Consider the following 16,730-nt stretch of genomic DNA (forward strand, 5'->3'; position numbering starts at 1 on the left):
AACTCTATTTGTGGCGCATTTTGCATCTTTGCCGAAATGTGCCAATCTCTGAAACCAAAAACGGGATCTACAATATGTTTAATCAAATGTCTCGAATTCATATTTCTTTACTTTTGCGTTAATTTGACTCCCTAGTGTAGTCGAAGATTAAATGAACACTGTGCAATTTTACTTCTCGTCTCCATGGAGATCTTATTGCTTTGCCTGGAATGTTCTTGGCAGGAAATCTCATCAGACAAAGTTACTAGTAAGATCTGTGCGGAGGCGACCCTGCTCAGTTAAGAATGCAATAAAAACACCAGTAAATGAATAAATTATAAAAGAAATCAGTGATTTCCTGTCAATGCAATTACATCACCATGGAAACTGAGTGACTTTTCTATTAAAATGTGTTAAAACCACTCAAAACAAGAAAAAATTATGCGTTAAAGTTAGATGCTAATTTTCTATCGCTTTTTTTTTTTTTTTTTTTGAGTGTAGTTTCACCTCAGTGGGACCGAAAACAATGGGGTCAAGAGTGTTTAAGGGAAGTGAACACCGGAAGTGCCACTGTGAGCTTTATGTTTGATACAGTTTTCAGAACAAAAAAACAAACAAAAACGAGACACTCTGCTTAAAGTAGCCTGACCAAAAATTGACTTTAATTCAGATTTGATCAGCTGGTGTGGTTTTAAACGCTTATCATCTGCATCAACTGGATTATTTAACATGTCTCATTCTGACTAGTTTCAAAGTATGAGTAAGAGGTGCACTCCAAAATGTTGTATGTATGTTCTTAAAATTAAGTGCAAAGTGTTTTTGTGTGTTTTTATTTGAGTAATCTTCGACTGGATAAGGAAAAAGTACGCTTTTAACTTGAAATGAATGAAAAAAACTAGCAGCATTTAGAATTTAGTGGACAAAGTGAGTCTTCAGAATATTCTCAAATCAAATCAAAATGTACACAAATCCAGATAATATTGTTGAACGTTTTGCAGTGTATCCTCCTGAGACCGGGGCCATTCATTTGTGTCCTTAATGTGGACACTGAGTTAACTAGTCGATCATTTAAGAGTTTTGAGACTAAATTCCTCTGCCTAAATAAAGCTGGGGGATTATAGAGTACTATCATGTCCAGGATAAAAAATAAACTCAATTGGAGTTAGTTTGTGGCTGCACTATGATTAAAAAAATTAAATTAAAATTAAAATGGAGTCTAAAAACTGACTGTAGAAGCTTGTCAGAGATGTTGGTCAAAAAAGTTGTTTTTGTTAGGTTGTTAACATGTCCCCGGTGTCTATTACAGATAAAACACATAAAAATAAAATTAACAAAAGGCGTTCATTTACCTCCAAATAGAAAATCACAAAAAATATATATTGCAACATACTTTTTTCTTCAGGTCCCAAGAGGATATAGAGTGATTTTTAGTGTTTAGTTTTGAAACTTTTCATTTTAATTTGAGTTTAATTGAGTCAAACTGTTCAAGTTTATCATGTGTAATATATAAACTAGGAGAGACTACACAAATTATGATTTTTATTGTGCATAGGGCTGCAATAAAGTTTTATTTTACTAATGGATTAACTATAAAAAAAAAATTTCAATTTTTTGATTAGTTGTTTGAATTTATTACACTTGCAATAATCAATTTTGCTTTACTTGTTGCAGCTTAGTGACTCGTTTTGCTTCTTTTTTTTTTTTTTTTTTTTTTTTTTTTTTTGCAGTGAAGTTACCAGAACTAAGTCAGGGGTCTGTAACGAGGAAACAGACGACCCGAACAGGAAGCCTTCAAAAGAGGGAAAAACAGCACAGCATTTGGCCAATGGGGGTTTTCCACTGTGTAGGATTCAACAAGTGATGAAGTTTACAGATGAAGGAGGAGACGTGAGCAGTTCAAGGGGCAGATAAGAAGTATCGGAGGAAACTAAAATTCAAAGTCGAGTTTCAGAGTAATCTTGATTATAGTTTGAGAGGTGAACTCCGGTGTCGGGCAAAAGCGAACACAGACTTTGAAGAATAAGCGATTTTTTTATTTTTTAAGAATCAGCTTCTACTGAATGGGAATCAATGTCTCAGAAATGCTCGGACGACTGGTATTTCAGCAAGGATGGACGCTGCTGTAATCGCTGTAACGCAGGTGGGTCATTGTCTGGTGTGCATTGTTCTTGTTTTTTGGATGTTATGATTTAGAAATGGAGGGCAGGGGTCTGTGTGTGGATGATTCGCTGTTTTTGAAAGAAATTATCAAAGAGAAAACCCACAAATGTTGAACCTCATACTGTAATTGTAGGTTAGAGACTTGGTTTACAAATTTGTTATATTAAACCTAGAGTCTTTTTATTCTGAGGTGGTTCAGTGGATTTGAACTTTCTCTGGTAAATTAAGGCTAATTTGTCCATAGATTTCATGTAAGTTGTCAAAATTCAGCAAATCAGGTTTGACTAAAAAGAACTCTGACTTTTGTACATTGCTTCTCATGTCAAGTTAATGGCATATAATGCAAATTTGACTTTTCTGAGCTTTAAGCCATGCTAAAATGTTGTTACTAAGGGTGAAACGATATCCAAGTCTCACAATACGATATGGTCACGGTATGAACCTCACGGTACGATATTTATTGCGATATCGTAGGAAAGCTCACGGTATGGTGGGGAGATTAGAGATGTAACAATATCCAAATCTCTCTGTACGATATTTTTTGTGGAGGGTAACAAAATTGAATATCCTGCTTTTTCCTCTTAAAATGCCTTGACAAGATTTAATCCAAAGAACTAAGACTTAAAAGTGCTTAAAACTGTTATTTCTTCTTGTAGTCTGCACTGAAATGGAGCAAAGGATCATGGTCTATGTAGTTCTCTGTCTTTTTTAGCTATTGCTGCATCATAACTCTTAATTTAAGTAAGGAGACTTGTAATTTGATATATTGTGATGGTCCACGATATTATTGTGAGAACTTTGACGATACGATATCACGATATTTTGGTTATTGTTACATCCCTAGTTGTTACCTCATCAAAAAAAAAAAACATACCTGGAGTTATGTTTTATGTTTGAGTAACACTTTAATATTCATCTGTCTACATCTCCAAAGCTCCACCTTGTGATTTCATGCAGTGGTAGTTAGGTTAACAGCTCCTTTTTACATTTTGTTCAGTAGAGATTAGCAATTCCTGCAAAGATATTATCCAAATTAATCTAGTGAAGGTGTACAGAGTTTAAAAACACAGTGGAGCACTTCCTGTATTACCACGTGATGTTAAAATGTGGATCAGTGTTTTTAGTTTGATGAGAACTCAGCATAAATACGCAGGATTTGTGAGTTAAACTTGTGTGAATGAAACAAAACACAACTTCAGATGTGTTTTTGATGAAGAAACATTATAATATGGATCAGAAAATAGTGTAATATTTTCACAAGATTGGTGTTTATATAATCCTTCTGAGTGTTATTTTATTTTAGAGGGACTTCATCTGTTGTAATTCCATCTACATCTGTTCTTTTTGGTCAGATTGTGTTAAAATAAAGCACAGATTTAAGTCTTGCAAAGTGTCAGACAGAGCAATGCCTACAGTTAGCATCACACCCACAGACAATGACATCAGCTTCAAAGTATCAATATAAATCCATTGCTTTATTATTATTATTGCTTCTTTTTTTTAGTCTCTGTGATATACCAATTTTCATCCACCAAACAGACATCAACACAACAAAACAAAAAAATAACAAGCAAAGAATAAGCCATACTGACCAAAAAGGAGACAAAATATAACAATAATTTAAAAAAAAGTTATATATGGTTTAAGTTCACATCAGTTTATGGCGTAATGACTTTGAATGACCTACTTTTTGGTTTTATTTCAGGCATGTATAAGGAGAAGGACTGTGATGGGAAGACACCCACAAAATGTGCAGACTGTAAAAAGGGGCACTTTATGGCCACCAGAAATCACATGGACCAGTGTCGTAGCTGTAAAACGTGCAACTCCCGTAAGTCCCAGAGACACAGAACACCCAGCAGTGTCACGATACTAACATTTTAACTCAGTTTCAGTACTAAGAGATTGGCTTGATACTCGATACTGATTCTGATACCACAATGATGATTAAAAACACTATTTAGAAAGTAGAATGTCATTTTCAGCATGAAATCATAGTACTTTCTTTTATTTTACCATGTGGCCTTCTGTGTAATCCCCTCAGTCATCCAGGTATAGATTTCGTTGTGATTCAGGGGGTCTAGTCTATGTGGTCTTATACTTGACAGGAAATCTAGTCTAGCCAGGAAATGTTAATTTTAGTTTTGATTTCTGCTCCAATGAGTTTAGTTTCAAACCCTAATATCTATGCACCTGAGTATCTGGACTCCCATTACCTGGTTAGACAATACAAAACATTTTAAACAGACATTGTGTAACTTTTCTGGTGGTGGTTTTGCCACCTGCTTGTCTCCGTGAAGACGTTACTGATTTGCCTGTTCCATAGTTATTGTTTTGTTTGTTTGTTTTTACTTAATTAATATGGACACAGTAATTACACTGGATTAGACCAGATGCCCTGGCCTGACTTCAGCCACATTTTCTGAATCCTGTTGAACATGTTTCTGTAGACAGGCCAGGATCTCCTGTCCAAATGAAGTCTGAACTTTGGAACAGCCCGGCCCCTGCACTGACAGAGGCTCTGGTGTTATGTCTCCTGACAGTCAGACCAGAGGACACAACAATATTTAGACATGTAAAAACTCTTTCAGAATACTAAAATGTACAAAGTTTGTAAAAGTGAAAAGAGTTTCTTGATAATTTCACAATTATGTCATCTCAACAATTTCTTGTTTAGGTGTTAATAGTTCATTTTTACAGAGAAATGATGATTCTGTCCTGCAAATGAGAGATGTGAGAAAATTGTTGCATGCATGTAGAAAGCAGCCGCAGCCTGATGTGGTAAATCTCTCTCCAAATAAAACGGAAACAGTTCAAGTTCAATTTGATTCGAAGACGCTATGATATCACAAAACCATTGAGTCAGAGCCGAACAAGATCTCTAGAGTTTCACAAATATTGTGAGAATTTTGCTGACAATGATCATATTTACTGTCATACTGTGGAACTTTCCAGACAAAGCAATGACAAACAGCTGACAAACCTTTAATCTTCTGAATTTGTTCAGTTTAAAATCTAATCTGCTTTCTTAGTCATGTACTTAGTTGTGCTTAAAGATGCACTGGTATAAATTATCAATATGTATTTTCCTCCACCCACTTCCTAGTGATGGACAGGTGCTCTAGTTGTCTCTTAAAGGCAGTGATTAAATCAAAACGGTGACCACTACTTTATGAACTGCTTATTATTTCACCCCTCAGTGTTTCTCTAATATTTTGATAAATGCAGTGCTAAATCCTGGTATTTGCTTTTAGAAAAGAAGCTGAAAACTCTGCGAGAGTGTACGGCCTGGGCGGACACAGTCTGTGAGTGTGTGTCGGGGTTTTACTGCAGCGACTCCGGCTGTGGACACTGTCTCCAGGTGACGCAGTGTCTGGAGGGACATGGGGTCAAAGTTCAAGGTAAGAACCTCAATGAAATGACAATTCAGAAGACTCTTTCACTGAAAACACTCTGTTCTACCTTGTCATGTCATGTGGTAATACAGGAAGTGCTCCACTGTGTTTTCAAACTCCATACATCTTCACTAGAATCATTTGGATAATTTCAGCTCTGGAATTGGAAATCTTTACTGAACAAAAGGTAAAAGGAGCTGTGCACTTGAAAACTATCGCTTCATGACATCACAAGGTGGAACAGAGTATTTGGAGGATTACTCAAAATGTATGAATGAAACAAAACACAGCTCTTTTTTTTTTTTTTGTAACAACACTTTAACGTGGCTTAAAGCTTAAAGAGTCAATTTAGCGTAATTTAGGACTTTTAAATCCAAACACAAAACCAAGACCTTCTAAGTAACTAGCTAGACAATTTGCAAAACAAAACAATATAAGTATTCTAAATTTCTCACTGGCTTCAATATTTATTTATAGGGTCAGTCCATCTCAGTTCACCCAGTGAGTTAAACCCTATTTTATCAAATTTTGATGAAACTTGGTATAGGTAAATCATAACCACAAAAGCCAAAATTTCACATTTTAGTTTGATTGGACCAACAGTTTCCGAGATATCCATTAAAATTTCATTTACTCAGCAACTACTGGTCCGATATCAAAAACCAAGGTATTTCTGGAAAGGGGAAATCAAAGGGAATCCAAATCTGGCATGTCTTAAGATGGGGGTAAGTCAGCTTTTAGGCAATTTTTTTCTATTGGTGTCATTGAGGTCGGGCGTGTCCCTTATTGTCAATTTCAAGGTCAAATATAGGTCAAAAGGTAATTCATCTCAAAAGTATTCAAATGCAAAAATAAATGCCGAATTCCTTATGATTTCCCCTTTCCAGAAATATCTTGGTTTTTGATATCGGAGCAGTAGTTGCTGAGTAAATGCAATTTGAAATTAGGTGAGCACACAAAAAAGTGAAAAAATGAAATTGAGATATCTCAGCAACCGTTAAAATTTGAGATTTTGGCTTTCTTGGCTATGACTTACTCATACACCAATTTTCTTTGCAACTGGACAATGTGAGGGTTTAAATTGTAATATTTTTGGGGTGACCTAAGGTGGAATGACCCTATAGCAAAATAATCTGCAGTGAAGAAAAAATGTAAAGATGCATTATGTGACTTCTGGGGACTAGTACCTGCTTGTCTCCATGAAAATGTTAGGTCTTTTTACACAAAGCAGGGTCACTTCTCTACAGATTTGACCTGTAATGAGTCAGATACTTGTCTCCGTCAAGATAAATATGTTTAAAGACATCAAGCGGAAGATTAAGCAAAAAAAAAAAGCACTTTGTGGACCCTGCTTCTGAAAAGTTACTTAGGGCACCTTACAAATACATTTAAGTCGAAACATAAACTGTAAAAGTAAGATAAGGAATGATTAAAACCCATCAGAAATATTTTGAATCACATAGTCTATTGTAGATCTTAATAAATCTACAGTAGTCAATACATTTTCTGACTTAAAGCTGTTGTATTATAACTCATATACATATTTCTTACAGACATGTAGACCATTGTTTGGCTATTTCCATTTCACTTGCACTGAACCGGAACAGATACATTTCACACTGCACGAAACTGATAAGGGGTAGGAAGTGGTACAGTAAGTCAAACAGAGATAAAAATGGCCAAAAATGAGAACGAATCAAAACAAACGAATCCGTGAAGGTCGCACAAAGAATAACCATGACTCAGCTTCCTATAACACTCAACAAATACTGGAGGAAATCTATTTTTCAACACACCGTGAAAAAGAAATATCCTGAATGAGGTAAAGGGACAGTGGAACAGCTTGTCTCCATGGAGATGCTTTGGCTTTGCCTGGAATGTTCCACTGTACAGCTTTTAAACATTGTATTTTGCAAAGAGCCGGCCCGTATTTGTTCGATTACATGTGTTTTTATTGCTCAGAAATACAGTGAAAAACATGCATTCGTAGTGAGGTCGTCTCTTCTAACTTCTCCACAGAGATAGATAACTACTTTAATGCCATACTGTGGAACATTCCTAATCCTAGAGAAGCCATAACAACTCTGGAATATAACCACAGCAAATATGTTTTCAAGTTTTCTCCTTAAAAAGGTTGTGATCCGATTCTACAGTTTTATAATATTTTAATTTCAGAAAGAGAAAAGAGGCCTATATAACGTTTTGGTTTTGCTTTTTTTTTGTTTTGTCTCAATAAATGTGCTTGGTTTAAAGTCATTTCAACAATCACATATTTATTTAGAGTTCAGTAATTTCTCTAATTTCTGAAGCGCTATGAAAAAGCAGATTCACTGACAGAGAAGACTTTGAACTTTTGCTAGTTTCGGTTGCGGATAGGCCAAGTATTAACTAAAAACTGGGTCAACAAATCTGTCATCTGAGAGTTAAACAGCAAAATCTGACACAGAATTCAGGCCTGTCTTTCCTCTCAGTATATTTAGGGATTCTTGATTTTGATGTCATATGAACTCATCCTATTGTCTTTTTTTTGCAGCGTCTCGGACAAATGACACAATCTGTGCCCCGTGTGAGAGTGGCTTCTTCAGTAACGTGTCAGACCACATCTCTCCGTGTAAACCCCACACCAAGTCAGGCTTCCTTTCTTAGTTTCCTTCTGAATTTGGGTACATTTTTTAATCTGGTTTTGGGTTTTCTAGATGTGAAGACATTGGGAAAGAGCTCCAAACTCCAGGGACTTTGACAACAGATGCGGTCTGCAGAAATTTGACACGTTAGTCCTTATTCTTTACCCGTATCTCCTTCAGTGCAGTTTGTTTTGGACGTGTCTGGACTTTGGCTTGTCTGTTGTGTGTGCAGCCTGCTCCTGGTGGCTGCCCGCGGGTCTGTGGATCGGGCTGGTCGTGACATCTGCTCTGCTCATTGCTGTGGCTCTGTTTCTTAGGTGGAGAAAACGTCAGAGACGGCACAAAGGTGAGTCACACACACAACAGGGCAGGTGTTCACTGATCTGAAGCTTAGCGGTCGGAATAGGTGAGTGGTTCCTTATAGACGGGTAACTTTAATGGCATTCTGAGGAGACAAGCAGGTGAAGTGTCCTCCATCTGACCAAGCTACAAGTCAGGCCTGTGAAGGGGCAAACACACATCTCTGAAAGGCTGCAAAGGTTTTTTTAGTGCTATAAAAATCTATAAATAAATACATGGCTTTATTTCAGTGGTGAGGCTTTAAATGCAGAATGTTTATTAGTTTTTGTTTCTTCTGTTTGTTTCCTCTTGTAAAGCGTCTTTGGGTATCTTGAAAGTCGCCATACAAGTTATACAATAGTTATGTATTATTATTATTATTGTTTACATGTCACAGAGCGTGTAGCCATCTCAGATTCTGACTTGAAATCCTTGCTCAGTCTATTTTTTCCGCCACCGAGGTCCAAGTTGTGCCGTCCCAGGATAAGGGGTGTGTTCTTCGGAAAAACGATTTGGAAGGATAATCGAATGCAGGGGTAGTTTCTCAAAGTCGTACTAAAACATTTTGACAGATTTTTGATCGCCATGTACCACATAAAATCGGTTCGAGGTCAGTAAGCACAATCACAGTTAATACATAAGGTATTATAAGGAGTACTGTTGATTTTTGAGAAAATTAAAGGACTTATAGTCTGAAAAATACGGTAGTCAAACAGTGTTCCCTGCTGTATACAGCCAGACAAAGGCTGATGTACTATAGAGCCTTAAGCAGTCAGAGAGCATCTCACTTACCACTGATGGGTGGACTTCAAGAGCGACCCAGAGTTTTATTACAACTGTTTAGTTGTTACTTGAAATGTCACTGATATTGACATTTCAAGTCACTGACTGATGTTGTACCAAATGACTGGTCAAAGCATTTTATAATTCCAGTCTTGTTATTATGTATAATATCGTAATATTGTGAGCGTCCCCACCATATCGTGAGCTTTCCCACGATATCACAATAAAAATTGTATTGTGAGCTTCATACCGTGAAGATATCGTATTGTTAGACTTGGGTATCGTTACACCCCTATTACTTTCATTTAAGGAACCCACTACTGTGTATGCTTTTCATTACCTTTAATCTTAGGGTGTGTTCACTTTAGTTGCTTTAGTTTGGTTCTGCGCTGATGCCCTTTCATTCCTGATGTAGACACATTTTAGTCCTATTTATATCCAGCCTCAGTTCTGGGTTCAGTCATGGTTTAGTCCCAACTTTGATGTGGTGTTGTGTCTTTGTGAGTGTGAACACATCCTTTGCCATCATTAACATTTTCTGTGCCACATACTTGTCTCCATGAAGATGTCTCTGCTCTGCTTTGAATGTTCCACAACCTGCACTCAAACGTATCCCTCTCTCTATTACGCTATTTTCTGATCTGTGTTATAACGTTTCCTCATCAAAAACATAGCTGGATTTGCGTTTTGTTTCATTCACATGTATTTAACTCAGAAATCCTGCATGTTTAGGCTGTGTTCTTCTTGTGATGCCATGTACAGGAAGTGCTCCATTGTGTTTTTTAAACTCTGTACACCTTCACCTGAATCATTTGGATGATTTCACCCCTGAAATTACCAATCTCTACTGAACTAAAGGTAAAAGGCAGGTGTTTACCTTTGACTTTAAGACATTAAGAGGAGGAACAGAGCATTTGAAGCTTTGACGTAGACAGACTAATAATAAAAAAGGGTTAGTGAAACATGTATGAACTTTATAACATGGCTTAAAATAAAGACAAGGGTAAATTCTGTATAATATAGAACATTTAGCTGATTGATTTCTGCCGTGTGAAGTCCCAGCTAAAATGCCACCGCATATCTCGCTCATTCCACATTACCATACACCTTTTTTCCTCTAATTACCTCCGGTTTGATGTTGACACCGGTGGCATTTCTAATCTGCCGCTGCAGTTTGAATATTCAGTGCTGAGAATGTGGTGCTGTGATGCAACTTAAACTTGCAGAGCACATCATGTTTTAAACTACAGAAAACCCACTTCCTCTGACACGGTTCTTCACAGTTTGACGCATGTTCATGGTTGATATCAAACATGCCAGCTCATTCTGAGAAAAGCTCCTACGCTGTGGCCTCGTGTCTGTACACTTGTCATGCATTTACATTTACTGTACTTTGTATAAATTACACATCACTCGTGGAAATTACAGTGTGAGAAAAATACAAGCAAATACAGACACTAACAGGGCTGAACAAGTTGTGGAAAATATTTGAGTCTAATTTCTAATCCAAAAAGGGTTAAATATGAACTGAATTAATACAAGAATCACATTTCAGAAAACAGTTTTTGTGCAGACCAGATTCACTCAGAAAGATTTGTGTGGTCTGGTAGTCAACCCACTTTGCCACCTCAACCAGGTCACTGTTTTATTAGGTTCACTGTTTCGTGCAGGGTCAAGGTTACAACACAATGCATTCACCTCAGTGTTGTTAATTTCACAAGAATTCACAATAAACTGTTTATAATGGAATACAATGAAGCTGTAGATTGTAAAACAGACTGATGCTGTGGTGTAAATTTTAGTACTGGGTGTTGTTCTTTCTGTTGCTCAAGTAAGAAGTGTTAAAAGCCGCACTAGTCCTGTCTCTCACCGCATGGCTATAGGTGCCTTTGGGTTTCCATTTACAGGTCTGCTGGTTATTTCACATGTTCAGTGTTTGATCATGTTCACTTGCACTCAGATGCTGATGTAAAGGCGTTACATTTCAGAGCTAAGAAAGCCAAAAAAGCAGACTAACCTAAATGCAAACTGTTCTTGGGGAAGGGCTTGGACTTCAGAAATAGGGCTGGGTATCATTAAGAAGCTGCCGATACGATACATACCTCGATACATAAGCCACGATGATACAATACTAACCCTAACCCGTGGCTGTGATACTAAAAGTCTTTGTTAAACCACTTCTTGTGCAAAGTTCATATGAAACACAAACATTTTACTCATCAACACAGTGAAAATGTGAAATGTGTTATATAAATGAGTTTCCTACTCAGTAGCACTGTAACAAAATAATTTAGTTAAATACACCAAAAAAATACTCTTGGCGATATATCGATACAGCAGTCCCCAATATCGATACTGAATCATCACATTAAACGATACGATATATCGATAGTTCAATATTTTTGCAACTATTCCTACTCAGAAAGTATTTAAGTGTTGCAGCAGAACCTGTCCGTCAGTAATGGGACCTTTTGTACAAACGTAATAAACCAACCTAAATACGTGTATCATTTGTTCATTAGTTTTTCAAAATAAAACCAAAAATATGAAAACAAAATAACAACTATTTTCTTCATTATTTGTCTCCAAAACCAAAATGAAAAAACGGATAACGATTTGTTTTTTCAGTTTTCGATTCAACTGCCGTTTCCCGTTTCCGTGACTTAAACTGCGATGCTGAACCAGGACTAAACCAGGTGTAAACCAGAACTGAACCAGGACTAAACCAGATATACCAGGACTAAACCAGTACTAAACCGGTCTCAGTCTTGGTCTCAGTCCTGGTCTCAGTCCTGATCACCTGACAGTCTACGTGGGCGCACCTCCGGGCCTGTGGACTGAGACTAGGACTGAGACCGGGACCAGACCAGGACTGAGACCGTTTTAGTCCTGGTTTAGTCCTGGTTTAGTCCTGCTGTAGTCGTGGTGTAGACCTGGTTTAGTCCTGGTTCAGTCCGGCATCACAGTTTAAGTCACAGCCGTTATCCGTTATTTCCATTCCATTATTCATTTAAACACAAAATCAAAAACTCAAAAAACGAATTGTTATGTTTTTTTTTTTTTTCATTTTGGTTTGGAGACAAATAATGACATGTGTATTTTTTTTTTCATTTTCTTATTTTTTCGGTTTTATTTTGAAAAATGAATGAACGAATGATACACGGATTCAACGTAGACAGATGTAGTAGATGTAGTATGTTTTGTTGTTATTTTACAGATAATTTCAATGTTCATTAGACATATATTTGGTTTGTCCACTCTAGACCTCCCCTAGACCTTCTCTAACGTAAAGGTTTTGACTCAAAAATAAGTTAGGGCAAAAATTACTCAATGTTTGTCTGCTGGCCCACAGGTTGGCAGTGCTATTCCAGCTCCCACAGATGATGTCGCTGTGTCCTTGGGCAAGACATTTAACCCATCTTGCCCCTGATATCTGTGTGCACTGGTGTATGAATGTGTGTGCGTGAATGTGTAAGAGTTTTTTTTATGTAAAGCGCTTTGAGTGTTTTGAAGGTAGAAAAACCCTAGATAAAAATGTGGCCTTGTGAGTTTGCATATTCTTTCTGTGCTCCTCTGGGGACTCTAGTTTCTCTTCCTAGAAATCATTTTATTTATACTTTTATTGACTTTTGTTTTCAGTGAGCGGAAGTCTTACTGAGGTCCCTGTGGGTGTGATCCCAGCAGAAGAGGTCCAGCTGAAGCTCCCTCTGCCCTCAAAGGAGCTGAGCGGACTCTACCAAGAAGAGACCTACACCCCGTCTTACACCTGTGACCTGCCGGCTTACGAATCAGGTCAGTAACCCTGTTGAAGATGATGTTAGGATGAAAGGAAGTAACACAAAAACCCAGATGGTAAAGGGTAATTTTGCATTTAAATAAAGTGTGACTAAAGCTGGGACCAGTGGTGTACTGGGGATTTTTTAAGTGGGGATATGGGATTCGTGACGTCATCGATGTTATTAACGCTGACGTCATTCATAATCATCTTCAGATAAATAAATCATAGACTACAACACATGTGCCCAAGACTGAACCAGGAATGAACCAGCACTAAACCAGGACTAAACCAGGACTAAACCAGGTCTAAACCAGGTCTAAACGAGGACTTGGACTTGAGAGAGACCATGGAGCATGGTGTCCACAAAGCGCGATTGGGTGACGGCTGCGCTCAGCCCTGATGGTCTATCCGGGCTCACCTCCAGGCCTGTCCCAACCCTCAGTGCTGGTTCAGTTCTGGCTTAGTCCTGGTTTAGACCTGGTTTAGTCCTGTTTTAGTCCCGTTTTAGTCCAGGTTTAGTCCTCATTTAGACCAAGACCACAGGGTCCCAAGATCAGGAGAAAACCAAAACCTCTGAGGGTTGAGACCGAGACAAGACCAAGACTTTTAAAGGTTAAGACTAAGACAAGACCAAGACCACGGAGACCAAATCAAGACCATCTTTGTCACTTCCTACATTTATTTGTATTTTAGTTATTTTGGCACATACATACTCTATTTCAGTGTTTTTATAAATCTATCTCCATTTAGTCTGGTTAATGTTCAGTTAGGTGTAAAATAAGCCAAGCAAACTGTACTGTACTTAAACACGCTGGACCTCGTTTTTGGACCCTCACCCACAGTTTGAGAACCCCTTCTTTAATCCTGCTTCCACCAACACTTTATACAAAACAGCTTCAAAGTTAATCCAGTGGGTTTTTTCAAGTTCATAACATTTACAGTTCGGCCGTAATGAAATATGATCGCCCTCGTCGAGTGTCAGATCTCGAGTCCGAAATAAGACCAACACCAAGTGGTATCAAGACCAAATACGCTCGAGTCCAAGACCGGTCTTGAGTACCATGACACTACATTTGACTATTCATTTGTACAAAGTTGCAGGTCTGTAAGATCTGTGAAAAGACCCTGCTGTTCTCAGAAAAAATATATGTTTTTGTCCCATAATTACAGCTATAATTTAATAAATAAAAGATAAATTTAATGCCATACTATGGAACATTTCACTCAAAGCAATAACATCCCCATGGAGAGCATCATAGTGCACCTTAAAGACCGGTAAAGCACATTATGAATCTAAACCATTATTATTCATTTACTGCAGTTTGTAACACTGTAAGTATGCTTTGCTTTAGATTTTGTCATTAATTGTGCACATTTTTTACATATTCACAGATGAAATGGAGCTCAGCTGTGACGGTCTGGACCATGAGGACATCAGCGTTCCCATCACTCCACTCAAAGCCTCAGTCTCTTTTATGGATTCAACTCATTTAGACGAGAGCTCCAGATACTGCATCAACAACTACCACAGAACCATCTCAGAACCCCAGGAGGACGAGTGGAGCGAGACATGACAAATCTAAGAAGAAAAAACAACCTTCGCCATTTTTAAAAAAGTTTTCTGGAACTATGGGAAGGTCGGGTGAGATGATTCCCACTGGACCTACGCAAGATTGGATCCGTGAGAATGAGCCAGGATGAGATTTTTACATCATTTTTACAAGACTATTCTTACAATTTAAGTCTCACAAATTTTTATTTCTGTTTTGTTGTCATGGTTGCACTTCTTTTTGAAAACACAACTTATCAAGAGGTCTAACTCACAAGCGTTTAGTTCTGTGTAAATTAATGTGGGAATCTCACAAGATAGTTCCCACATGTGTGCACGATCTCGTAGCAATTTCATCTCACCTTGTTCATCTTGTTTCAACTCTAGAAAATATACGTTTCATGCAGGACATAGTCAAAAGCAGGGTATTGTAACTACGCTGCCCCCTGGAGGACATAAGGAAGAGGTTCATCTGTATATAATACTATGTACTGTACCTATGCAAAACCTTGACACGTTTCATTAGTTTATTTATTTATTTTTATGCTATTACTATTACTTTCACTTGTGTATACTTCTTGAACTCTAAACTGGTAAAAAGGGACAAAAATAATTCCGTTGTTATTTAAGAACTATAAAAATAGCAGCTGACAAGATTGGAGTTTTGAACAGTACCAGTCTGCTGCACTATTAAAATGTGAAAAACTAAAATATTATCTATACTAGTTTTGCAATAATGGCTGCGAGTTGTTTGGTAAGTCTAGAATGACATTTTTAGGTGTTATTTATATTTTTATACAAAGAGAAATCAGTCTGGTCACCACTTCTTCCATCATGTCTCGAGCCAGAACCAAACATGACTGCATTTCCTTCCTACGTCTTTTTATTTATCTTTTTTCCTCGTAATTGTATTGATACAGACCGGACGATGCATTTCCCTGATTGGCTGATCCACCTGTCAATCACGGTCGTCTGAAAACACGGAGATTAACCAGTGACCAGACTCACATCATCGTGAAGTTTTGAAGAAGTGTGTTTTCTGTGACAGATCGCTGCAAAAGCTGATGTCTTATAGGAGGATTTGAAATGACTTGAATTCAGAAAGTGTTCTCCCTCTCTCTCTAACCCATTATCACCTTTCTCCCTCACTCCCCCTCTCTCAATCATAACCTCTCTTCCTCTCTCTCACACCATCCATAGCTTTTCTCTCAGCTCTCTACCTCTCCCCAAACTCTCTCTCTACTCTTCTGTTCGCCAACCTCTCCACGCAATTCCTCCCTGTTTCTCTCTCTTTCTCTGTCTCTCTTTGCCTCCCTCTTTGTCTCTCTCTCTCTCCATCTTTCTGTCTCTCTCTTTGTCTCTCTCAGTCTTACTCTTTCTGTTTCTCTCCCTCTCGCTGTCTCTCTGTCTCTTTCTCCCTCTCTTTCTCAGTCTGTCTCTCTCCGTCTCTCTGTCTTTCATCCTCTTTGTCTCTATCTCTCTTTGTCTCTCTTTGTGTCTCTCTCTCTCTCTTCCTCTCTCTTTCACCCTCTCTGTGTCTTTCTCTTTGTCTCTCTCTCCCTCTCTCTTTCTCAGTCTCTTTCTTAGCCTCTTTCTCAGTCTCTCTTTGTGTCTCTCTCTCCCTTTCTTTCTCAGTCTCTCTGTCTCTCTCTCTCTTTGTGTCTGTCTCTTTCTCAGTCTCTCTCTCTCTGCCCATCACCCCCTCTCTCTCTCCCATTTGAAATGACTTGAATTCAGTGTAAAAGTGCAACTTGTTTCGCGAAGATCTACTTTATTTGATTTCTTTTCGTGTATTTTACTTTTTCGTGCAACTTTTCGTACCACCACCTGTTTGTGTGGACGTGTTATTGATTTGCAGTGTCAAGTTTAATTCTACACTATGAACATTTTATGCAAACCAATAACATCCCTTTGGAGACGTACAGGTGTGGTGCTCTTCAATAGAAAAGTTTCACCATAAATCTTGAAAAATACTGGTTCTCTGTTTAGATATTTAACATTGTGTAGATGATGTAGCCAAACTGTGATTTCCAGTGGACAATTTGCCACATAGTCCACGCCTTTTCTTTCATATAGTGTATTTTTATAATCTCATGATAATAAAAAATAAGCAGTAAAGCAGA

At 37.8% G+C, this 16,730-nt stretch overlaps 1 protein-coding gene across 1 annotated transcript; it reads left to right on the forward strand.

The window, feature by feature from the left end:
* Positions 1-1,742: 1,742 nt before the first annotated feature.
* Positions 1,743-16,730, forward strand: LOC110163026 (tumor necrosis factor receptor superfamily member 5). The gene is made up of 8 exons (XM_020927940.2): positions 1,743-2,119; positions 3,845-3,970; positions 5,394-5,540; positions 8,068-8,161; positions 8,231-8,304; positions 8,391-8,504; positions 12,920-13,072; positions 14,451-16,730. Exons 1-8 carry the CDS (start codon positions 2,050-2,052, stop codon positions 14,630-14,632), a joined length of 960 nt encoding a protein of 319 aa, XP_020783599.2. The 5' UTR covers positions 1,743-2,049; the 3' UTR covers positions 14,633-16,730.

Source organism: Boleophthalmus pectinirostris, unplaced genomic scaffold, assembly GCF_026225935.1.
Source record: "Boleophthalmus pectinirostris isolate CB_2022bp ecotype Guang Dong unplaced genomic scaffold, ASM2622593v1 HiC_scaffold_6, whole genome shotgun sequence".
Lineage (NCBI taxonomy): Eukaryota > Metazoa > Chordata > Actinopteri > Gobiiformes > Gobiidae > Boleophthalmus > Boleophthalmus pectinirostris.